Raw genomic sequence first — 25,346 nt, 5'->3', positions numbered from 1 at the left:
AGAAGCACCTCGGGTGATTGAAATGATAAAACGGCGATGACGTCACCCAGGCATAAATTACGACTTCTAATAAAAATGGTCCCTGAATTCGGTTCAAAATGCAGCGGGCAAAGTCGCACGTGTTCGTACCGCGGTCCGATCATCCGGTAACACAAGAGGATCGATGTGTGTGCCGGAGGAACGAACGGGTCGTGCTGTTAGTAAGCGACAGAAGGTGGATGGAAAGCATCATTCAGACGTACCTCCTCGGTGCACCAAGGAGCCACGAGTCCACGGCTTTATGATAGTTATTAATATCGAATAGTCAGCCACCGTGCCCATTACGGACATAATGGGACGCAATTTTTTCCCGCGACAATGAGGCACCCCGTTAAACACTCGATGTGCATGCATTATTCACGCGCATGATTAAGCTTCGTTAATATGTCCAATGGCAGCGAGTGAACGCCGCGAGAGACAAAAAAAAACACGTGCAACGCGAAACACGACCGATTTTACTCGCGATAAAAAATTCACGACGTTACGCCAGAAATTACCTAAACGCGAGAAACATACATTTAAATGGAGGTTAATATTTAGTAAATAAGTAATACAAGTTCTTTGTTTCGCTGTCACTTCCTCGAAATTTCTCGAACTTTAAATAGGAGTTAAATAGTTAAAGTTAAATAGGAGAAAATATAATGGACAGAGTTGATCACTCGATATAATTTCGATTTTCAACTTAATCCATGGATTTCATTCTCATTGATTTCGATTCACGTTAAATTCGTGATATTCATTACCTAATCTGTACATATTCTAAAAACAATTCTGCATTATGGAAATAATAAGAGTAATAAATCTTGCATTGTTTTTCAGACAGAAATGTAACCGGCAATACAAAGGAACTTAGAAATAAACGCTTTTATAAGTAAATATTGTTTTAAGCAAATTTTATAAGCAAATCAAATGCTTAATAATAATAAAAAAATTTTTTTGTTAAAGTTCCTTTCTAGTCTACAAAAATGAACAAGATAATAGGTATTTGATTGTGAAACGACTCATAGGAATTCATCTCGCCACTAAGTAATTTTATCTGATTAAAAAATTAAATAAATATTTTCACTTTTCTTTCAAACTTTCGTACATTTATCCTCATTTTCAAGAACGAGTGGAAGATAGAAATTTCAGTTTAACAAATCATCTACCATCTGTTCGTTCTTCAAAGAGTACTTCAATAATCCTTACGAATCATTCGTTTATTGGAGTACAACATCCGATCGTTAATTAGAGTTACCTATAAAAATTTAATAATTATGCCATCCTGCGACCGGGTAATTTGCCTAATTTGGGTAATAGCTGACCAATTTTCAAACTACCTTTAACCTTTGAAACCTCTTTAATAATTTTTCCAACGACTGTAAGAAGAAGAAGGAACGTGGAAATTGGCTAAAGGAATTTCGACACTGAAATATCGAGGCACATATGTACTGGAACACGCGAGCTTCCGTGTCTCGATTCGCGAGCATATTACGCGGTACCCGGAAGCGCGAAGAAAAGCTAGAAACACCGACGCGTCTGGTGTAATTAATCGACGTTGGAGGTAAGTAAACTCGGCTAATTGGATAAAAGCAAGCAACGAAGGAGGAAAGAGCATCGCGCGATTTCGCGCGCATACGCGATTTACTCCAGCGGGGGTTGGTTGATCGTTAAACGAGAAGATTTCCACCTCGTTTCCCCGTGATAATTTACAAACGAGTGGCTCGCGTGACTCGCCGCCTCTACGACCGGCTTAATATTTTTTCCACTAATCGCACAGCAACGTAAATTGCACCGAACGTGCGTCGTCTCGCGCTGCAATCGAGAAGCCAGAATCGCACTACATTTCTGGCTCCTCGAGGATGAAAAACTGGCTGAATTACTGGCAGAAAGGCGATGCAACAACGTTTGGGAAATATTGTGATAGGTGTTGATGAATGGGCGAGAGACACGTTTTAGGAGTAATAGGGTGTCTGAGGCGAACGCCATCGATTCAATTTTGGAGCCTGCGATTTGGCAAATTAAGGGGGCCTTTTGTAATTTGTCGAATTAAGCTTCTAATGTGATGAACTACTTAACGTTTCAACGTTTAAGAATTTTTTGTCCCAATATTGCAATATTTTCTCAGTTTTAAATATATTTAAGTAGAATTCAGGCAAAATAAACGATAAATTTATTACTAGTTCAAAGAGAAAGCACGAATTATTGTACACGGTTTGGTCACTCGTTATGGTCCGCAATCAGTTTGCCAGCACAAGTGGTTAAAATTTCAAAATTACCACCGCACAGAAATGGAGTTTCGAGATACGAAAATTGAAGGAAAGAGTGATTTGTCAAAAGCGATCCAAATTTACGAGCTCCGAAATTTACAAATTGTCTCCACTCGGAAACGGAGCTTGGACCACAATGCAAAAATTGGAGCGCATGACGGGTGTACCGAGGAATCCAACATAGACGACGATATTCACAAATTTCCTCCATCCGACAACTGTGAACTCTCTTTTCGCGAAAGCACGACCGTCGATTCGAAAATCGGAGCAGAGAGTGATTTACCAAAATTTCCAAGCTTCCCTTGGACTTTGTCCACACTCCCATGCGCTCTGACCTCTCCTCCTCTCCTCCTCAACTTTCCTCCTCTCCTCCTTTCCTTCTCTCGCCCTAAATCGCAAGAGTCCTAGCTCCGATATCCGCAGCTACTAGAAAAAAGAAAAAACGAGAGAGAGAGAGAGAGAGAGAGAGAGAAAAACCACGCTGCAGAACGTCGTTCCACGCGGAAGATCGCCGAGCGACGAGTACCTCAACACGCTGAAGCCATCCTCGCAACGAAAGGCGTGCTCGTGAAGGCGGAGTTCCGACATGCGCCTTGTCGAGTCTCCCGCCCATGAAAACCGGCTGAATCGACATGAAAGGCCCGAGTCCCTGAAGCGGATCCCCAATTGCCTGTGGTGCCAACGTCGCCAATGAAACGCTGGTATCCACCAGGGAACGTCTACCACTGGTGGAGCCAGTGCTTGCATCCACCGTGCAACGAGTGGCCTTCAGTGGGGGTAAAGGGTGTTTCCAGAAGGCGAGGCGAGCAATCGAGGATACGCGAGCTCCACTGCTGCGGTCGGTTCCCGCAGGTGAAGGAGCAAGAACGGCGCCGAAGAGTGACAGAAACGTGCTCGAACAGCTGAACGATGAAAGGAGAAGAAGGAACAAGGGAATCGACGGGGCAAGAGAGAGGGTCGATCCAAGTTCGTGAATGCCGAAATCGCCCGAACTGCTCCTCGGCGGGAGTTCGGTGCTGAGTCTCAGTCCTGCTGTGAACGCAGCAAGGAACGCCACGAGTGTTTCATCTTCGCACGACATTCGATACGTTTTCAAGGTGTGCACGCGAATGGTGTGTGTTCGTCGTCGTACGCTGAGGCGTATTCTCCTGCGTTCTCTTCCTTCTCTATGCGGAACATGCAACAGGAAACTGCGCTCGATGTTGATCGAGGGATGTCTCCGACGTAAGTAGAGAAAGACTGTTATTACACTTGGGTAAAGTCGTTGTTGTCTAGGTCGACGCGAAGGAAGAGAGTCTAGGCGCGCGAGACGCGCGAAGAGGTGACGTACACGAGGATTTTGTAGGACGGCTGGGACGCTCGGTGAAGTATACAGTGAGAAAAGTTCAGGAAACCGAAGGAACGAGACGCTAGTAGTGAACTGAAGTGAAATTGCTCGGACAGTGTACTTTACTAGTGATACAACCCCCTCAGTGTACAGGATTTTCAAACGATAACGTCAGCACTTCGGGAAACGTTTTGGGAAACACTCCGTCCATCAGCGAGGCACGAAAAGTGCTCCGCAAATAGAAATATGAACAAATCGTGTCTCAACTGAAAACTCTCGAACAGTCGCAACCGCCTCGTTCATCACAATGATGAACGCTTTCCTGGATGGCGTGTCCTCGCACCCACATCACCTGGCCAATCTGGGCATCAAACTGTCACCGAGCGGTGGTGGTGGTGCCACAGCGGGATCTGCAGACGCTGGCACAGGTGTTCAGCCAGCACCAGGTGAAGCACCATCTCAACAGCATCATCACTTTCACCCCCAAGGCTATCCCCCTCATCATCCCCATCCGGCCTCGCACATGGCACCGCACATGGGCCACCACATGAGCCATCACCCTGGCTACGCGGCTCGTGATTTCCTCCTTCGCCGGGAACATGAGTTCAACGCAACCGCGAACCCAACCACACCGGAGAGCGGTTTGGGACTGTTCACGCCGCTTCACGACGGTACAGCTGCCACCATGCAACAATTTCCACACCATCCGAGTCAACATCCACTGGCGGCCAGCCACTATCCCGGTCACTATCCGCAGGACTCGAGGTTACCGCCTCATCATCAGTACTTAGGCGCTCCTCATCTGACACCGGCGTCGATTCATCATCAGCAGCATCCAGCCGTTAGCCACCCGAGCCATCATCCACACGGCGCGTTCCTCAGGTACATGAGAAGCAACGGGAACGGCGCCGGTGCTGGAACGAGCGGCGTAGCCGGCGGCCAACGGCAAGAAATGTCCTGCATGTGGGTAGATCAGGACGCGCCCGGACCCGGAAGGAAGCTATGTGGCAAACTCTTCAACTCCCTCCACGATATCGTGACGCACCTCACGGTGGAGCACGTGGGCGGTCCCGAGTGCACGACGCACGCGTGTTTCTGGCAGGGCTGTTCGCGTAACGGCAGGGCCTTCAAGGCCAAGTACAAGCTCGTCAATCACATAAGGGTGCACACCGGTGAGAAACCATTTCCCTGCCCGTTCCCTGGCTGCGGCAAAGTCTTCGCCAGGTCGGAGAATCTGAAGATCCACAAGAGGACACACACTGGTAAGTGTCGTGCACGTGTTGTATACATTTTATTCACCATCGCGTCGTGATCGATTTTTGCTCTGATTTAAGGGTACGTTACTCGGTATTTGTTACTCGATAGTTTCAACAGTCTCCCAACTTTCTTCGTAGCTAACGTTCGAGTATCTGAGAAGATTCCTCGAACTCCTCGTACCGGATCAAATCAGTCGGTTCCACGATCCGGCACGTTCGTCCGTAACGTCCTAAACTTTTACCGAAAGCTAAATAATCGTGGGAAGACGAATACTCCTTGCGACAAATCCCATGTCGTGATCGAAACGAGAGAAAGGGTAGATTTGTCGATTAATTCAACAACGCACCTACGTGCGTGAAAGAGAAAACGAAACAGGGGCAGTCGAACAAAAAAGAACAACAAAGTCGCGCGGAAATCGCGACGATTTCCAGTGACAAAATGGTTAAACGTCAGAGAGAGAGAGACGTTATAAATAAAGGAGCGAGGGCAGTTAGCATCGCCTTCCCCTTCTGACTCCTCTGGACTCGGCTTATTTTGAACCAGCCTTCGATTTCGTCCACGAAACGCCCCCGGCGCCTACGCTCGTTTCAATACAATCAACCGGCTGTTTACGATGACAAGAATTTTTCGGGTCGCAATTAAGAAATTACCAGGCCGTATATCGTACCGTTTTATGCCCGCCGTTCCCGGACAATGTATTTACATACGGTTACACATGGACGCGGGGAGAACGAGGACGCGACAAGCTCGTCTCGTTGGCTCGGCACCCGACGGACAGACGCCAGGCGTCCACCCAGCCACACGGATCTTTCTCTCACGACCGGCTGCTGTTACGGGATTCCTTTCTCGACAGTCACTACTAATTTCACCTTGTAGTTTTATTGTCTGTCCGTTACCACGATGATCGTGTCTGCGCGCTTGAGCAACGTTCCTTCGTTTTTATTACTTCTCCTTCTTTTCTTTCTTTCTTTCTTTCTTTTTCTTCTTTTTCCTTTCATTTCAATTTATCCCCGCTCTCGGGGGGAGTATAACACGCCGGGGTCTTCGCGATTCGGTTTCTCGAAACCACGGGGACGCGTAAGTCCATTAGCGAGTGCATCTGTCGCTGGATGGACGTTGTTACTTGATTACACTTCGATACAGTAATCGAGGGGAGATTTTCCAGCCTCTACTTGGGTGTTCTTACGTACACGACGTTTACTGGTCTGTCTATGGATAATTCTGCGAATCGACGAAGTTTAAACGTTTTTTTCTCGCTATAGATTAACGTAAGGAAGCTGTAATTGAATTGTAAATATTCTATCGCATATTTCAGCGTACCGACCGTCCCCTCCCCTCGGCATTTCCGTTCGCACGGATTTCACACCTGCATCGTTTAACGACCCTCGCGTATCGCGTAGTAGCTGCTGTGCCTGTTTTCACGTTGAGTCGAACGAGAGCTGTCCGCTGGCCGTCGTCCGTCAATCGTGTCTGACTAGCGCCGGTTGAATCTCCTTCGCCGGTTGCCGGAACGAAATTAGTTGCGTCTCGTACGCGTTAGCCCATTAATGACCTTTGACACGTTCATAACGCTATGCGTATCAGATTGTAATATGTACACGTAATATACCTACATACAGTGAGCAACGAAAGTATTCGAACGGCATGATAGAAAATAACTGATTATACAAAAATTGTATAATAAATTGCAATTTATTGAAACAAATTGTCTTTGTACTATTGTATATACATTTGCTAAATGTATGAAAAGTTAGAGAAAAATTAAACCATAAGTAAACAAATTACATAACATTTTTCACGGATAAGTACGTATAAGGGATAACAAAAGTATTCGAACGCAATTTTAACAGTCACGATAGAATGCAATATATGTGATTATATTGCATTTTAATATCTAGTTGGGCCACCCTTGGCTTTAATAACCTCTCGAAGACGATTTTCTATACTATTGACTAACTTTTTGGTAACACTTGAATCCACAGAGTGCCACGTTGCTAGGATATTTTGTTTTAAAGAATCTTTACTCGTTATATTATTTCTTTTAAGTCTCCTATCGAGTTCTTCCCATAAATGTTCGATGGGATTTAAGTTAGGGCTCTGTGGTAGGCTGGGTAATGTATGGGGCACATTATCTAAGATCCATTCTTGTACTATTTTGGCTGTGTGTTTAGGGCCTGCTGGAAGCAAAAACTTCTTGACACATTTAATTTTTCAACACCATTGATTAAATTTTCTTTTAAAATATTTAAATATAATATAATACGAGATTTCCAGGCCCATTGACGGACATGCAGCCCCATACCATTACGGAGCCTCCATCATCTTTCACTGTAGACTTCAAATTTTTTGAAACCAACCACTTATTTGGCTTCCTCCATATTATTCTCTTACCATCGGACCCAAATAAATTGAATTTACTTTCATTCGAAAAAATAACAGTGTTCACAAAAATTTATGTCCTTATTTATATACTCTTTGGCAAATTTTAAACGAAGCAATTTATTCTTCTTGCTAGTGTATGGTTTCTCTCGTGGGACTCTACTATGGAAATTTCCCTAACATTCTTCGACATAATTGAGCGTGTACTTCTTGTATATTGAAATTTGTAAACAACCATTGTTGCCAATTTTGGAGCAGATGTAAATGGATCTTTATTTCACGCAGAAGCAATTTTTCTTTCCGTGGTGTTGATTTTTTTGGACGCCCAGATCTTTGTTCATTTCCAATATTTCCGTTCGTATTATACTTTTTTATTATATAATGAACTGTTGATTTGCTTCTGCTTACAAGAGAAGCAATTTCTTTATATGATTTACCCTCTTTGTGCAATTCAACAATAATTTCTCGTTCGATTTTACTTGTCTCTGATGTTTTACTACTCATTATTTTAAATTACAGGTTAACGTTTAACTTTCGGTTCGAGTTTACTTGTCTCTGATGTTTTACTACTCATTATTTTAAATTACAGGTTAACGTTTAACTTTCGGTTCCGTCTGCTCTCGAATACTGGCGGAAATGAAGATCTTTTGTTTACATTTAGACCTTGCGACAGTCTTATGTTTATAATGTATAGTGTTTGTAATTCAGCGTTCGAATACTTTTGTTATTGTCTTATATATGTACTTAACCGTGAAAAATGTTATGTAATTTGTTTACTTATTGTTTAATTTTTCTCTAACTTTGCATATATTTAGCAAATGTATAAATACAATAGTATAAAAACAATTTGTTTCAATAAATTGCAATTTATTATACAATTTTTGTATAATCAATTATTTTCTATCATGCCGTTCGAATACTTTTGTTGCTCACTGTATACACATTGTGAAATGTAAATGTATATGCATAATCGAAATGACACTAGGCAGACTGATTGTTGGGGATTCTTGAGAGACTTTTCTGTCGATTTTAATCAACGACGACTGCGACATTTTACCCACGAAATGTGTTTTATCACATAATTATTTAACATTACGTAGACACTTAACACGAAACATTATTCATGTCTCATACTGAACAATTATAATTATATGTTAAGTACAATTTCATGTATTTGTGGATGATCGATGTTAGTGTTAATTGCAGAAACTTGCAGCTTTCTACTTTGGAATGAAAATCGCGTTCTATAATTATCTGACATTATAAAAATATTTTATCCACGAAATATTATCCGCGCCTCATATACTTAACAATTATAATGTTAAGTGCAATTCCATGTATTTGTTGTCGTTGGTGTTTATTTACGAAAACCTGTAGCTTTCTACTTTGGAAAACACTGACTGTGAATTTCGTTTAATCACGGAACACACACAATTCAATTAAATCGCAAGAATGAATTTGAAAACGCTCGTCCTTTAGACAGATAAGTAAGAACGAAAGTTCTTCGGGGGGGAACTTTTCGAATATACAAAACCGGAGATTCCGTGCATGGAGATCCTCCTCGATATTTGCATCCGTCGAATTGGAATTTCCAAAATGCTCGTCACGTTCTTGCATTCGCGTCGACAGCGCGGCCCGACTAGGCGAGGAAAGAAATCAATTAAAATTCATTTAGTTGGCGCGTCGGTGAACGAATACGAGGCCCTCTTGCGACCCCTTTCGAAATAAATTGGCATTTTCAAAAAACGTTGCACGCACCGCTTCACGCTTTGTTTCCAGGCGTTCCCCGTTTCACGCGCGTGTACGCTCACGATGCCCCTTTATTGCCCTCGCCCTCCACCCTTCTTTCATCGTTCTCCGCCGCGATCAACGGACAAAAGCGACTCGGCGCTGAAATTCTTTGTTTTTTATTTTTATCGTGGAAACAGCTCGGACAAATATTTTGGCTCGCGCGAATTCACTGGTGTTACGCAACAATCTTCGTGAACGGGCATCGACGTGTTGCCCCGTTCACTCTGGAGAACAGAGGTCTGATTAAATTTGCTTGGCAAAACGTGGCAAAAGTGGTGCCTAAGGGAAAATTTCTCGAATCTTATACGAACTGTACTCGATTGAGGTTTTATTCATTTGGAGTTTAGGTGCAAGCCGTAATCAATTTCGTATCGCAAAAATTTAAAATTACTGGAAAATAAGTCTGCTTGGAGAGATATTTCTCTTCTCCCGAATTTCCAAATTCTCACGGCCAACATAGAGGCTTTAAACGTACAAAAATACAAATCCAAAAAAAAAAAAAAAAAAGAGAAAACAGGCCATTCCTGTCGCGATTATTAACACCTGGCGCGAAAAGTTCTCAGCAGATTGTTTTGCAATCGAGCCGAAAAGTTCTCGTGGAAACGTTCTCACCGAAGCTTCGCCGAAGAAGTTGGGGCAAAAGTATCCGCGCGGAAAGTTCGGCAAGACTGTATCCCACCGACAACAACCGTTTCCAAAGATTTTCTCTCCATTCTTTCAGCTACTCGATTCGAGAAGCCAACGTCTCCCTCTATTCGCCAGTTACGTTGCAAAGTGCGGAAATTCCAACGTTTATCAGATTTATCAGGAGCGTGTTACAAGCGTGCGATCATCGTTCGTAGGAAAGCTCAGTTCGAGTCTCGTTTTCTCCATTGTCCAACGGTGGACAATGATCGCGTGCGCGCGCGCGGGCGTGCGTTAAAAAACCGTGCGCCGGGGATATAAGGAACGATCCTATTAATCCGCAGATGCGACCCGTTGGAACGGTGTCAGCCATTAGGCGCAAATTGATATGCATTATAAAGAGACTATCCTCGTCGATAATGGAGGATGAGACGAGAAAGTTAGACAGAGATACTCGCGAAAGAGAGAGGGAGAGAGAGAGAGACGAAGGGGAGAGAAAAAGGGAAAAATAGAAGGAAGAATAGCGTTGTAACGCGTCGATTCTTGCGTGTACGTGTTACGAGTGGCGACGATTGGTCGAATCGACAATGGTATCCCCCTTGGACGATACGCCATTGGTCAGGATTTTCGGAGGGTTAGAGACGCGTAGAATAAGGGGATGATACGGGATGAGTCGTCGACGGGGGTTGTGTTGTGGAATAAGCGTTAAGTAGGGACGAACGTGTCGAGGATAGAAAAAAGGGGGAGCCGGCCGAGTAAATGGCTTCGCTGCGCTGACGAAACACGCAACGATTGAAAATTTTTCCCCCCGTCGCATCGTGTTGTGTCGTGTCGTGTTGTGTCGTGTCGTGTCGTGTCGGTGTCGACGAGGTCGACACGCTCGTTTGCATGGAAAGAAATTTCGCCAAGTCGATTGTCTTGATCCGTCTCGCTGTTCCCTAAATGACTGGTGAACCGTTTCGTTCGGAGTATTGAGAGAGAAGGGATGGTTTGGATCATAGCGAAGGTCGATTTCGCTGGAAGAGAAATCTTGTTACTCGAAGGTAGAAGAAGTGGACAGAAGGAAGATCGTGAGAAATTTTTAACGAAGAGAAACCATTGGAAGATATTTTGTGGTGAAATGTTCGAAACGATATAAAGAATTTTATTGAAAAAAATAACTAAAATATATCTAATTTATAAAGACATACGTTTAACAAACAAGCATAACCCTGTCTGGAACAGGTATCTACTCTGAAAACTTCAACGTGAAAACAAGACGTGACAAAGAAGAACGAGCGAGGCTCGAAGGTTAAAACACGTAGGAGGATAGGAAGCGGAAGAAGTCTGGAAGAAAAAAAGGGAAATAAGAAAAAGGAAACGTGGAAACGATGCCAGGAAGCGAGAGAAGACAGTATTCTCTGGCACTCTGAGGAAATCGACGACGATCGACGACGATCGACGACGCTATAAAGCTCCGTTCCGCGAGGAACATTGTAAGTCTCCGGTAACTAATGGCGGCGGTCGGCGAGATCGGAATCAGAGATGCATGATCGGATTTATGCGAGGCCAATATGGAAAGCCGGGTCGGCTATTGTGATAAGGCCGCGTGACGTCGACAGAAACACGCTAAACCGACGTTCTTCCCGCCCCCTCCTCCCCGATTAGAATCAGGATTCCAAAGGCGAATACAAATTATTTTATCGGTATCGATATATATCCTACGGGAACACGTGACGCATCCATCGCCGCGGCAGCTTCGAATCATGAATATCGACCTTCCCGGCCAGTCTTGCCTGCAATTTCGAACGAACGATTAATTATGATCGAGCGGCCTGTTTAATGGGGCGAAAGGAAATTCCACGAATTCCCTGGTGGACGTTCGATCGGTGGAAATCGATCGAGACACGTTGCCCGCGAGGGTGGCGAACGATTTTCGAAACGATGACAAGGCGCGATCTGTCGAGGCGAGACAGACACGCGGAAAGCGCATCGACCGCGCGATATTATCACAACGGCGAATCATCGAAATCTTTCCGCGTGAATGTGCCATCTTTTAAGCACGCCTCGATAATCGGAGAAGTAGGTAGTATCGAATCGAAGGAGTTGAAACTCGCCTCGGGAAGGGGGGGGGGGGGGGGGGGACCGACGGCCACGTGGACGAATATAGGGCCTTCACGATGGCCACGATGATCGATAATCAGCCGCGTTAAACGGCGTCAACCGCTACGATTTCGAAACACCCTGTCGCTGCTCGTTCACGATCCTTTCAATTAACCGTTCCGTTTCGTAAATCAGTGTCGCGAAAGGGAGATCTAAATTGTCCGGGGCTTATCTCGATCTACATACGTATCGGCTGATCAAGAATTTCTTCGACGCTCAGCGTAGCACTTCGACGATTTGACAAGGTGTTAATAAACGCGATCGTGACGCGAGAATTTTGTGGAAAAACCATTCGCTTATCTTTGACACGGTTTTCATTCCGAGATTAATAGGGGGAATTTGAAAGCAGTTGATTTTTAGAAGTTAACTTTGACTTCTGAATAATAAGTGTTATAGTAGAATATACTTATCAATGCAATGCTTTTAATGTCCTTATATTTATAGAACTTGTGCGAGAAAGCATGGAGATCTTTACTGATTATATATGTAAAAATATACAAATTAGATATATAAATTAGAGTAAGGGATTTGATCTTGAAGACAACCTAACGTTTTGCGTAGAATATCCACATATTAAAAATTAATTACAGTCCGTAATTCGAAAATAAAGTGTTTTCGTCAAAAGCATTTTTTGCAAAACTGTTTCAAATGATTATCAATAAAATGAATCACAGTAGGATCAAACTGCCTTTATTAAGCAGTAGTTGTAGATAGAGATTTCTTCAATTTACTAAGGAATCTCCCAAGTAGCAATATAAATTTCGCGTCATTGTTATTAACGGTGGCCAATTAATTTACAATAAAATTCTCTACTTACAATAAAATACCTACTAACGGTGCAACGTGTCAGAAGAATTTTCCCAAACATCGAAGAAAGTACGACGCGATTCAAAAAAATCGTCAAGACGTGTAAACGAGTCTGAAAATGAGCTCGCGAATCGATAAACACAAGAGACAGCGTTCCGCGCGTGCATGGCTCGAAAAGTTAGTCACCAATAAAAAAAAAAAAAAAAAAAAAAAAATAAAAATAAAAAGAAAAAGAAAAGAACCACCCCTCGAGCTCCCCTGTTTCTATCGCGTGGCTTTTGTTGTTCGACCGCCTACACCTTCATCGATCGCGCCCGACACCGGTCGTTTGCTCATCTTTGACAGCGTGGAACGCGAATACGAGAGATACAGCCTGCCGGAAATGCGCTCTGTCGGCCGGTTGTTGGTTGCCGCGGAAAAAAACATGTATCCTTAGAAACGCGACGGCGTTCTCGCGGAACCGACGATATAAAATCGCGATAACGATTCCGGTCTTCTTGTTCGCCACGATTCGTCCGCGCGCCACGCACAAACGGGAGAATTGTACGCTGTTCGAAATAATTACAGGCTCGTTGCGAAAATGACTTTATCGGCGAGTATCTCCGATTCTGAAAGCTCTCGTATATACGGTATTTAGAACGTAGATTCTAGCTTGGAATTGAGTTATTTTCCATATTTCTTGCACGTCGGGTATCGTTGCTTCGACTATTAGCTGGTTAAAGTGTGGCTCCTATCTAGCGGTGATTTCTCATGCTATTGACGTGTTCCCTTTCATCTTTTACTCGCAGCGAACGTAAAACCGTGAAACATGCCGTGCAGTTTGCTTGATTATTAATGCACTCCTGTCGAATGAATCCACTTACCCGAACGTGAACGTCTATCACGTAAGCGGACTATTATATAAATTCCAGTTACTGGAATTAACTGTCCTCGCGCGAGTTTAAAAAAACTTTTCAAGCCTGATCTTTCAAAGATGATTTATCGTGCCGAAACCTTCATCCGTTTATTTCTCGAAATACGTAACGTAACTTCGATCTAAAAGAATTTCCGCCTCACTGTAAAAAGATTTTCAAACGGATTGTATTATAATACTACGAAAGCTTGAATTTTATTTTATTTAATTCTCATCGCGTGAATGAAAATTACCAGAAAATTAATTGTAAGAATATTCCACAGATTCTTTTCTCACAAAAGTCCAAAGTGCGAGACACAATAAACCCTCGCACAAAATGGCACTGAATGGCGGAGAATGAAGAGATCGAGGCGAGCGTAGAGTCCGCGAGGCTTATTGTACGGTAGCCAGGCATTGATAGTTCGTAGGGTCATTAAAAGAGGATTCATGCGTTGAAATCTGCAGCTGGGTTGCATCGCGTAGCCCCGAGGGCCGAGCTGCGTATATTATTTGAAACTGATTTGGACCGAGAGATTTGTTGCAAACAAACTGCTCGCGAGAGTGGGCAAAGAGTGCAGCTCGTAGCCGCTGGCTACGTTCTTTCAAAGAGTCGTAACAGCCCCGGCCGTCTTCGCCATTGCCGACCATATTCCTCGTGGAAGGCACGTTCAACACGCCTTCAACCTGTCGATAATCCCTTCCCAACATCGCGGTTTAAATTCAGACGACTCTATTCTCGAAGCGGGTCGCTTTGGCGGGAAGGAGCTGGCCAACTGGCTGGTCGAGGCGGAAGATCGTCGAGCTGATTGAACGAGGGAAAAATCGTTGCGAGGCTTCGCGGAAGCTCGGAAGATTTTTTTCAATCACAGTCAAAACTTACGTCGTTCGTTTAATCTCTTGCGCTGGAATGACGTGCCACGCACGTCGAGCATTTCCTGTCCCAAATTGCAACATTTTCTCAGTTCTGAGTATAATTAAATGTAACCCAGGCAAAACAAATGACAAGTTTCTTACTTCTAAATAATTTCTATTCAGTGATATCATACCGACGAGTTCAAAAGAAAAAGAAAGCGACGAATTATTGTATACGGTTCGGTCACTCGTTATGGTCCTCAGACCACTCGAAAATTGTTGCAAAATTTTTGTGCCACGCGCGAACTCGGAAATCGAATTGCAGAGAGATACGATTCTTTTCTGAAATTCTTTTGAAAAATTAACATACGAGAATTTTCTTGCGAAAGCTAAAGCGAAAATTCGAAGAACGTAACGAAAGGTGCGCGTGTCCTGAGTTTTTTTTTTCGAATTCTCGCAATTTACGTCGCCCACTTCTCCGATGATTTAAAGACTGCGTGATCCACTTTCGAAACTACCGTATTAATCACTGTCGTTTAATACAAAAGGGAAGCGATATGTCGACATCGATACATGCCAACACTTCGGCGCAGTTTAATCAGCGTCCGAAGGCGAAACGAAAAGGAAGACGACGACGACGACGACGACGACGACGACGACGACGACGACGACGATATTGTACGGTCGATTCCATTCGCGTTAATGAACACCAGCTACAAGGGACGTGGTTCACGAAGGCGGAAGCGGCTGTTGATACAGTTAATGGCGCGCGTCGGGGCTTGATGGACAAGCAATGGCGATCGAAATGCAAGACGGGAGCGTCGGCTGTCCTGAGACAGCCCGCGTGCTGTGCCCATTTTTGGGACGTGAAACCCGCGATAAATAGATACATCGGTGGCCCGCGTACGGTTGATTGGCTTCTAGAAAAACAGAACCGGTTAATTATTGCGTCGATCGCCACCCCTTTCGCTCTCTCGCCGTACACTCTCGAGACTCAGTCAGCTGAAAAAATAACGAGGCCACGCGCGCCAGCCAAGTCTCTTTTCCCTCATCTTCTCCGCGCGCACGTACACGCCTCGCTTATCGATTTGCCCAAGCCGGAGAATTTCCTTCCCACTGTCCCGTAAGGTATTTGTGCACGAAGAAAGGTTACGTATTTGACAATGAGCGTCACGCGGGAACAACGTGAAATGTAATCTCGATATTAATTTGCAATCACTTCAATACGACGCGACCAAGAACGGGAACAAGTTGTTTGGGCTTGAAATTATTTCTTTTAAAAATAAAAAAAAATGGTATATAGATCGTCGCTCAAACACCCTGAGCATGTTAAGTCTTCAAAAGAAATAATATCCTTGCTTCTTGAGTAACGTAAAAATGTTTCATTTAAAAAATAAACGATTACACTTATCGCTTATACAACAAGTTTTATAATAACGTTATGACAACCAATACTTCAGACAGACAGAGAGAGAGATATTAATGTAGAATTGCACAGAAAGAGCTTCGTATAAAAAGACGGAAAATATACTTCACTATCGTTCTATCCCTCACGCTCTCTTCATTTGTATTATTAATTTGCCCGAAATTAGCCGCCGGGAATCAAGAAGAAGTGGCGTGAAGTGGCGTGATCGATTGCGATCCTCGGTATTACTCCGTTCCACATTTTGCTTCGCGATAATTTAATCAGTAGTTTAATGAGCACCGATTAGTCAGAGACGATCTCCATTGTAAAAAGTTGATGTAAATCGAGATCGTTAGATTCTATCTCTTAATGTTATTCAAGCAAGCCCCGTGGAAAAATTACCACCAGACGTTATTTTATTGTGTATTTCCCCTTTACGCATCCTGTCGCGTTAGGCGATCGCGCTTCACGATCCACGGAACGAGTAATAGATCGTGACCGGATCGTACAGGTTAGAACGAAGGAAGATCGATAAGACCCAGCGCGCGTCGTTTTCCATTAGATCACCTAGGGGTGTGTTCCTACCGATCTCCCTCTCCCGAGTGGGTAGCCGCGTGTCGCGTTAGTTCACAATTAGCGTCGCGCGGTTTCGAAGGCTTCTCGTCAAGCTGCAGCGTTAATGAGAAACCTGTTTGTCACGTTCGCCGCGAGCCCGCTCCATTCAGCCCGCTCGCCGAAACCGACCGATCTTCGCCCGCCCCTCCTCGATCTTTATTCTCGAACGGTCAACCTTTCGAATGCTAAAAATCACAACGTTGTCACACGAGGGGTTGTGTCTCTCCGCCAGAATCATCGAACCTTAATTTTCATTTTAGAAAATTGCGACAGATTTCTCGAGTCGTGACGTTGAACTCAATTTCGTTTCAGGGAATTTTGGAAGAATAGTTCTATCCGAGTCTGAATTATACTTCGTACGGCGAAGAGCATCCACTTTTCGGAGTAGATATTAACTTCGAACTAAATTCTCTTTTATTTGAAAATTTTTAAAGTTTAGTTGACGTTTAGTTGACAGTGACTGCTTCCAGTGTGGCAAATTCCTCTAAATATGCATTTTTCGCGAGTCACGTTTGTAACGTGATTCTGATCCAACAGTTTCCCCGTTTCGCTGCGAGTTACGTACACAGTTGCGTCACAGTTTCCACCGGAAACAGGATATTATTGCAGCGGAAATCCCAAGAAATCGGATTAAATCGGGCGGTCGCGATAATCGCGCGCGAGTTTTCTGCTGACGCAAATGCGTAGGTGCAACGGTGTATCGTTCGCCGCGAACAACGAGGGGAGGAGGAAAAAGCAATCAAACATTTCTGGTTATCCTCCGCGCAATGGGGCTCGGTTCGACGAGAAAATAACTCGAGATATCTCCCTTCTGGCCAGAGTACGCTTTTTCCTTTTTCTTTTCTTTCCTTTTTTTTTTTCTTTTTTCCCTCCATCTTCCTGATGGTACAGTAGCTCGTTTTCAGAAGAGCTAGGAAGCGGATTACGATCGAACCGCTGGGTGAAAATAACGGCGTGAAAATGGAACGGGTGCTAAGCGGCCGTGTATTATTCTGTTTGCGAGCAGAGAGGAGTGGGACACGCTCGAAAAAGTCTGCTTAACGATCGTCCGACTGGCCGCTTCCGTTAGTTAACAAGCGATATTTTTCAACACGGCGAGAATCCACCCGGTAAAGTAAAGAATCGAGAGCCAGAAGCTCGATCGAGAGCAATGATCCAGACGAGCAATTGCCTCTAAATATTTTCTCGCAGTTGCTTCTCCTCTGTATATAGAAGGCATTTCGTAAACATACATACAAACGTTTCTCAACACCTCGTCGAAACGAATTTAGTTTCAGTTAGCTTTCTCTATCCTGGAAGAAATATGTGAAGACAGATACGCGCAATTGTACACTTTCGTTCTATCCTATTCCTAGCAAACCTTCATTGTCGTGAGATAAACCATGAATTTCGAATTATTATTAAGTTTGAATCATTAGGGGCATAACTGAATGTATTTTTTCTACGCGATGGAATAGAAAAAAATACACGTTTCCTACATAAAAAAAAAAAAAATGATCTTGAAAGAAACATTAAAAAAAAAAGTTCTGCCCTATTCGTCTCTTCAAGCAGTTACGTCAGGAACGATTTTCGTACTATCGCTAATAGAAGGTGGCCTGGTTTTCGTGAAACACCCTGTACAGCAAACACAAGTAAACATAATATACTCAGTATATTATATTATACATTAATTAGTATATTAGTAAACTGTACATTAAATTATATATTACTAATTATACATTAATTAGTATATTATATTATACATTAACATAGTATACTTAGTATTTATACTTAAGTACAAATACTAAGTCCCAAGACCTCACACAAGTGTCACCACGATCTATTGATCATCCGTACTACATTCCACTCGAACAACCTGCTCTATAAGTCGTCATTAAAGTACACTTAATTTCCGTGATTCGTCGAAACGAATCCACCACCGGCGGAAGGGGGGAATTGAATTCCCGTTTGACGTAACACGCTCCCGCCGAAAGTGGGCAAAACCCGACCTTTCACCAAAGAGGCTGTGACCGGCCCCTTTCCAGCTTCCACTGTGCCAGTGTAGGCAGCAGGCAACAATGAGAGAAGGAGCGGGTAACCGAAGACGGGGTAAATCACTCGACGGTGGATGGTTGCCACCGCGGTTACGGTAGCACCGCGCGCGGAATAATGCGCTTGCCAGCGCGCGCTAAACACGGCCGCGGCCACAATGACGATCATCGAGAAAATATCGAGTGTCCGTAACATTATACTTTTTTCGCCGTTTAAATGGCAGCACCGGCATAGCTGAGAGAGACCCGGTACACACCGACTCTCCCGTCTTCGTCGCCGTGTTCCACTTGCCTGGTCCTACGCGTCCAAAGGACTCGCACGCACCACGAGAATGCCACCATGGGACAACACCAGGTATCCGGATCATCCGGACACGCCTTAGGAAGGGATTCTCCCTTGGAGGATACGCGATTCCGCGTAGCGAGAATAGGCGTATCGTTTACGACCGGGTATAGAGGGGCGAGACCATGGTTTGACCATGTCGAAGGATACTTCTTTCGCTTGCCTCTGGATTACGTGAAATTAGAGTACCTTCGGATTCGTCCATTGTGGATTTTCAAGTGATGTATGAAATGTATTTATCTGTTTCTCGGTGTGAGAATAGGAGAAGAGAAATAGGAGAAATCGTTTACGACACGGAAGGTGATACGTGGTTTTCGTATGATTCTTCAGGCAATTTCACCGAAAGTATAAAATTGCAATATCCTTGTATATGTATCACGTATACTGTATATTGGTAAATCATTGGATTGTTCCTGCGTGATATGAAGCACGCCAACGTCCTCGCGATGCGATAACGAACGTTGAATTAGAACCACCGTTGTCCGATATATCGAACTAATCGCTCGTACAGATCAAACTCATCTTCTCCGCGTGAATCCTTTCACAACGCATCGTCACGTTCACCGTCGAGAATCGTTAGTTCATCTTGCACACCATCGACACCGTCCACATGTGTCGTTTCAATCTCCTCCGAGAGTCAAAGGTTCGCGCGAACCGTGTCAATGGGTCTCGTCACTTCGTCCTTTCCAACAAACTATTTTCCCACAGTCCAAGTCCCTCTGTCAAATCTCGCCAAACTCGCATTAGCAGAAAGTCTACAAGAAGAAGAAGAAGACAACAACGACGAAGCAGGAGAAGAAGAAGGAGAAGAAGAAGAAGAAGAACACAACGAAGAAGAAGGGATGAGTGGTTGTCTCCGTGGTCTGGTAGGAAAGGTCGAAAAAAGGCGGAGGAATAAACGTGAAAAAAAGAAAAGAAAAAGAAAAAGAAAAAAACAGAACGGAGAAAATAGAGAAGGAGAGAAGAGAGTACGAAGAGAGGGAGGAAAAAAGAGGGAACGAGGAGGGAAGAGCGGAGAAAACAAAACGGAATTACGGCCTAGCTGCGTTGGATGATTTAGGGGGCGAGGGTCGCGGGTCGAGACCGGACTCTGGAATGCTGGACCTTCTTTCTCTCCTCTCTCCTTTTCCATCCACTCTCTTCCTCTCCATTTCCTCTCTCACTTCATCTTTCCCTCTTTTCCTATGCTCCGTTGGAATCGCTGACGGAGGAGAGTATAATGATAAGGGACAAGGATAACAGATAGAACATTTACATAGGTCGTTAGTGCGAGCGCACGCAAGGACCTTTTCTCTCTTTCTCTCTCTCTCTCTCTTTCTCTCTTCTCTCTCAACGTGTACCAAGGATATTCGCTTGACTTTTGGCACTGGACCCCTCGTTTGACGATCGTGGGACCTTTTATATACTATACGCGTGTGATCCTTGCGAATATTGTTACACAGACCATAAGACGGTGAATATTCGAATCAGGAATATCGAGGCTCTAAAAATATCTTGGGCGCCATGTTCCATCAGTTATGAAGAGTCAAAATTCCTTAAAATTTGTCAAGAAGTTTCTCCAAAATATTGTTTCTCGTTTTTCAACTGTACCAAATGTTACGAGATAAATTTACGAGAACAGGAATAATTCCTGCGAGACTCGACAGGAATACCAGGAATACCGGGAGGAGGCATCCGGAGAATGCCACGAATCTAGTTCGTAAAGGACGCGGGCTTATCTAGATCGCGCACCGGGACGAACGAAATATAGTCGGGGGCTGGGACAATTATGTAAGTGGTCGATGCTGGGCATAATTTGTCGTCGAACGAATTAAGAATTCAATTAATTTCACGAAGATTCCACTAACTTCTCGATTTTTATTCATTTTTTTTTTTTTTTTTTTTTTTTTTTTTTTTTTTTTTAAGAAAGATCTCTGTACGAAAAAAATCGAAATTTAACAAGATCTGTAGGACCTGTTGAAAGTTGTTCAAAGTTCAGGCAATTTTGTATTACAATTTAATTTCGTAATCCTGGGATAATTATGTAATTCAATTAATTTCACGGAGATCCCATTAACTTCTCAGCAATATCTCGATTTTTATTTTTTTTTTTTTTTTTATTTTTTCACTAAAGAAAGATCTGTGCATGACTGTACGAAAAAAATCGAAATTTAACAGAACCTGCAGAACCTGTTGAAAGTTGTTCAAAGTCCAGGCAATTTTGTATTATAATTTAATTTCGTAATCCAACATTGTGTAGTAGCCTTTGGCAGGGGAAATTATCGGAGGCTACGTGTTGTTATTCTCTTGTACGAATCTCTGACACGCTGCTGACGTGAGCCGTTGCGTAACTTCTGATCCCTTCGCGAAAAGGATTCTTGTGATTTAAGTGGCCTAAGGCTTCTGAATTCGAGCCTGTCCCTTTCCAACGGGACTTCTAGCCCGGCGAGATCTAGTCCACGTTATAATTAGATTCAGAAGGAATTCTTCTATCGTTCTTCGTATCGTAAATTTCAGAGAGATAATTAAGATAAAGGAAATATTCAATAGTTAATTTCTATTGTTTCTATTGCGCGTTGTTTGATAACGTATCGTTTGTCGACACGTTAAAGCGTATTAATTTCATCACTTGCGTTACTTATCGCTTGAATGCTGCCTTGCAGATTTAAAACAAAAATACATGACAAAAATTTTAATTTACGGCACGGTTAATCACGATCATAACTCCACCTCGCCGAGATAAATTATCCAACTGCTTCTCTAATTATTTTCACCGCATTCCACGGTGAAATTTATACTCTCTTCCCAATTAAAGTAGAACCGCGTTCCATTCTCTCGATACTCGAGTTCACAATTTTCGATTCCCCCCCAATTAAGACGAGAACGTCCATTAATCTCGACAGTGGACACTTCTCCAACGGTGAAAACAAATTCCTGTAAAAAGCGTATCACCGTAAAACATCCGGTTTCGGTGTACAGCGATCTCGAGCGTGTCGTAGAACGGATGCGGAAACGCGGAACTATGCGGGTTGATGTCGGAAAAATTGCGAAGGGGAGAGAAAACTCTGACTCTCTGTCTGGAAAGCGCGGCCGATAACGATCGAGCGAGTTTGTACACGTGTTAAAATCGTGGCGCGCGCGTTACCGGTCGCCCGATTACGCGGATTTATTGCCTGTTGCGGCGCAACCGGCAGAATGGGTTGTTAGGCAAACGCACAGGAATCGGTGCCGCGTATAGATGACGCAGATTGCGTATTGTTCGCGGCTAATTAGGATGCGACCGAGGAACGGTAAAACGCAACGCGAAACCGTCTTCTCTGAAACGCTTGATCGTCGATCCGGGCTACCTGGATCCTCCAGTGAAATTCACCGAGGTAATCGAGGAAAGGAAGCAAATATTCGACGTTCAGTTTCTTTTTTTTTTTTTTTGTGCAAGTTTAAAATCACGTCGACATCGAGCTCATTAGCTTACTTATGTGGTACTCATATTTTGTAGTACAGATTTGTGTCAATTGAAAATTGGAATGTTCTCTTCAGATGATCTTAAGAAGCCAGGTCGATAGTGGAGAATCTTCTGTTCAAAGTTTGTGCATTCATATAAAATATATTAAGCTGTGAAAGATTTTTCTTGATTAATTGAGTTTCTTCACTTGTGCGAAAGTTTGGGTTCTCCTCTAATGGGCAACTGTTTGATTTTATTTAGAATTTCGGATTTAGGGATCTTTGGAGGACTACGATTATTATTAAATAAGGGCCATTTGATTAAAATATAAGTTACAGATTAAAACTTTGTAACAACGAAGTTTGTCTCTGTATTTTTTCTTCTTTTTTTTTGAATCAACAAACTTCTTAAATAATTAAGAGCGTTCCGCTGGAGATTATAAATTAATGTCACACAAAGATTGAGAGATGGGTCGATACCTATGGTTTAGTTTAATTTAGTTGAAATTTTGCAGAATGACTGGCGCGAAGCGATTCTGACGTGATCGACGATCGTGAGTAGCGAATTATGCGATTATAGAGATCACACGATGATGATCTCCCGTCACGTTCGATTGATCCGTTGTCAACAAGCCTATTTTATACACGTTGACTGACGAATTCTAGCCAATCAGTTTAAAATACGAGCCCGTTTGATTACCCTAATTTAGGTGAACTAAAGTGTTGTATACTGATCAAACGATCGATGTCAACCGTTCATATAGGACAATAAACATAACAGGCTCGGCGATGATAAGACAAAACAATAAGCGAGCGCTATACAATAACCGCGATCGAGTGTGGCAAACGTTAGGATTTCTTGCCAGCATGAAAAGGCAAGCCTTTGTCAAAATAAGACAATAAATTTCTTCATGCTGATAAGAAGCCTAAATTGTCCCAGAAGATACTAAAAGAAACTACGTGTACGTTATTTGAACATATCGTAACCGCCTCGCAAAAAATCCCCCAAACGATCCGGCATTGATTGGAGCCATCAACATTTGGACAAAGAGTCTGATAACCCTAAATTCATCGTTTGAAAGAATGTTTTACAAGATAGAAAGATACCGTATGCTCGGATATTAACCTCTTGCGCTGGAATGACGTGCCAATTATTTTGTTCCAAAATTATAATATTTTCTCAGTTTTAAGTACAAATAATAAATTCATTACTTCTCAATAATTCCTATCCGGTGATATCATACACCGACGAGTTCGAAAAGAAAGCGACGAATTATTGTGTACCGGTTTGGTCACTCGTTATGGTCCGCAATCAGTTTGCCATGCGCAAGTGGCAGTTAATTCTGATCGCCGCGAACTTTTATTGCAAAGCGTGCGATGTTTTACGATAAAACTACGTGCCGGAGTTATTCGAAGGTGTTTCGAAGCTTCTTCAGACGTCGATTTCAACGTTTTACAAAATGAAGTAACGTCTTACAAAGAGTTTGTTTTTGGCTTTGCTGCGAAGCCTCGTGCGCGTATACTTTTTCACCCCCCCCCCCCTTCGATAATTTCACATTACATCTCGGAGCCAGCGTAATAGACCGTCGACGAAGATCTAACACGGGGCTGGATTTTGTAACGCGAGGCATTAATCAGAGAGGCGGGCAAAAAACGCATCGAGAGAGAACGTCCAGGCGTCGGGCAGCGAAAAGTCTCGATAAATAAAATTCCAGCGTGAAACGACACGCGAGCACGCCAACGGCGTATCAGCGATAAAAAGGCACGCGTAGTGCCTTCGAATCTGCTGGCCGGTATATGGAGGCTCGCGGCGAGATTAGAATTCAGCTTCCGCGTACCAACCGTACGCTTTCCTACGGGGCAAACGACCACCGCCGCCGGGTATTTTCACTCGGCTGTCACTCGTCGATCATTCATTGGAAAGGATTGCACAGGTTTCGCGAGTTTCTTCCCGTCGTAAATCCTAAAATCACTGTGAGGAACGGTTGCACAAACAACCATGGCCGGACGATCGGTCGAGAGGTTTAATCACGCGTTCACGACGTTCACCGCGATGAAAACCAACCTTCCGATATACTCCCGTAAAAAGCGGTGACTCTCGACTGTAGCAGCGAAATCGAAATAGAGAAACGAGACACGGGCAAACACCCATTTACGAACAGACTCTGACGACATTCCTACAGTTCGTTAATCATCGGTGGAGAAATAATTAACAATCAATTAGGGTCGCCTGGTAGACGACCCGAACGAGACTCGCTGATCGAACACGCCTCTTTACGTGGCTGTGCTCGTTGAGTTGAGGGAAACGAGAATGAAAAATAGGCGAAGAGAGTAGGAGGATTCTTTACCAGAAACGTTCGTCATTTCTACTGATTATTTTTTTTCAGAAGGGGAACTAGGTACTACATCTATTCTTTGAATTTCACTTCTAACTGAAATTTGTCTCGAAATGTATATTGAGATATTCAATATTATTATATTTACTGAAATATTTATTTTGAACCGAATAAAAGAAACCAAAAATGGCACGTTTCTCCAGTTTCGAAACAGCAGGTTTCATGTGAGAAGAACGAACAAGGGATGATTCGAGAGTGTTCCCCAACAAAAACCACGAAACGAAGAAAGAAACGAAACAGTCCAACAGTCTTTAATGGTTGGGACTCGCGCGCGCGCGAGCATACCTGTCCGACCGATGCGTGTGCACGCGTGCACGAGCTATCCTTCATGCGGCACTCTCGCGTGTTCCTCGCGTCGATGCACGCACGCACGCACACCGACAAACAAAGTCTGCTATCACTGCGGCGAACGTAGGAGGGTGGCGAGGTCCAGGCCACGCACGGCCTGCACACACGGGCGTGAATTATGCCCCGCGCGAGATGTCAAATTGCTCGCCATATCGTAAAATATACAACTCCTCGCGCTGTGGGAAACATTATGTTCTCTCCCACTCTCCCACTCGACCACCGATCCCCATCGGTTCCGATCCTTTCCCCTTCGTTCGCCGATTGGCCCCCTTGCCCCTTCGCAAAACACACGGCTCACCTCAGGCTCTCACCCCTATCGGACAACGGCTCGAAGCGAGAAGCTCGAAATTCGCTGGTCGAACGTGTCCAGAGATTTCTGTTCTCTTTTTTTCCTTTTTCTTTTTTTTTTTTTTGTTTATTTTCTGCTTCG

At 43.7% G+C, this 25,346-nt stretch overlaps 1 protein-coding gene across 2 annotated transcripts in view; it reads left to right on the top strand.

Moving 5' to 3' along the window:
* Window positions 1-3,155: 3,155 nt before the first annotated feature.
* The window catches only part of LOC122528207 (zinc finger protein ZIC 4-like), a 38,460-nt gene continuing 16,269 nt past the window's right edge, over window positions 3,156-25,346 (top strand). The window contains exons 1-2 of one of the 2 annotated variants that reach the window (XM_043653093.1): window positions 3,156-3,512; window positions 3,564-4,877. In XM_043653093.1, the coding sequence (XP_043509028.1) occupies window positions 3,923-4,877 (955 nt within the window). In that variant the 5' untranslated portion in view covers window positions 3,156-3,512; window positions 3,564-3,922. Of the gene's footprint in view, window positions 4,878-25,346 lie in introns of both variants that reach the window. The other variant, XM_043653092.1, reaches the window with a different exon arrangement.

The sequence above is a fragment of the Frieseomelitta varia genome, unplaced genomic scaffold (assembly GCF_011392965.1).
Source record: "Frieseomelitta varia isolate USP_RPSP 00005682 unplaced genomic scaffold, Fvar_1.2 scaffold_247, whole genome shotgun sequence".
Classification (NCBI taxonomy): Eukaryota; Metazoa; Arthropoda; class Insecta; order Hymenoptera; family Apidae; genus Frieseomelitta; species Frieseomelitta varia.
Note: the sequence above shows the minus strand (reverse complement) of the source record. Positions and strands in the feature narration are given on the sequence as shown.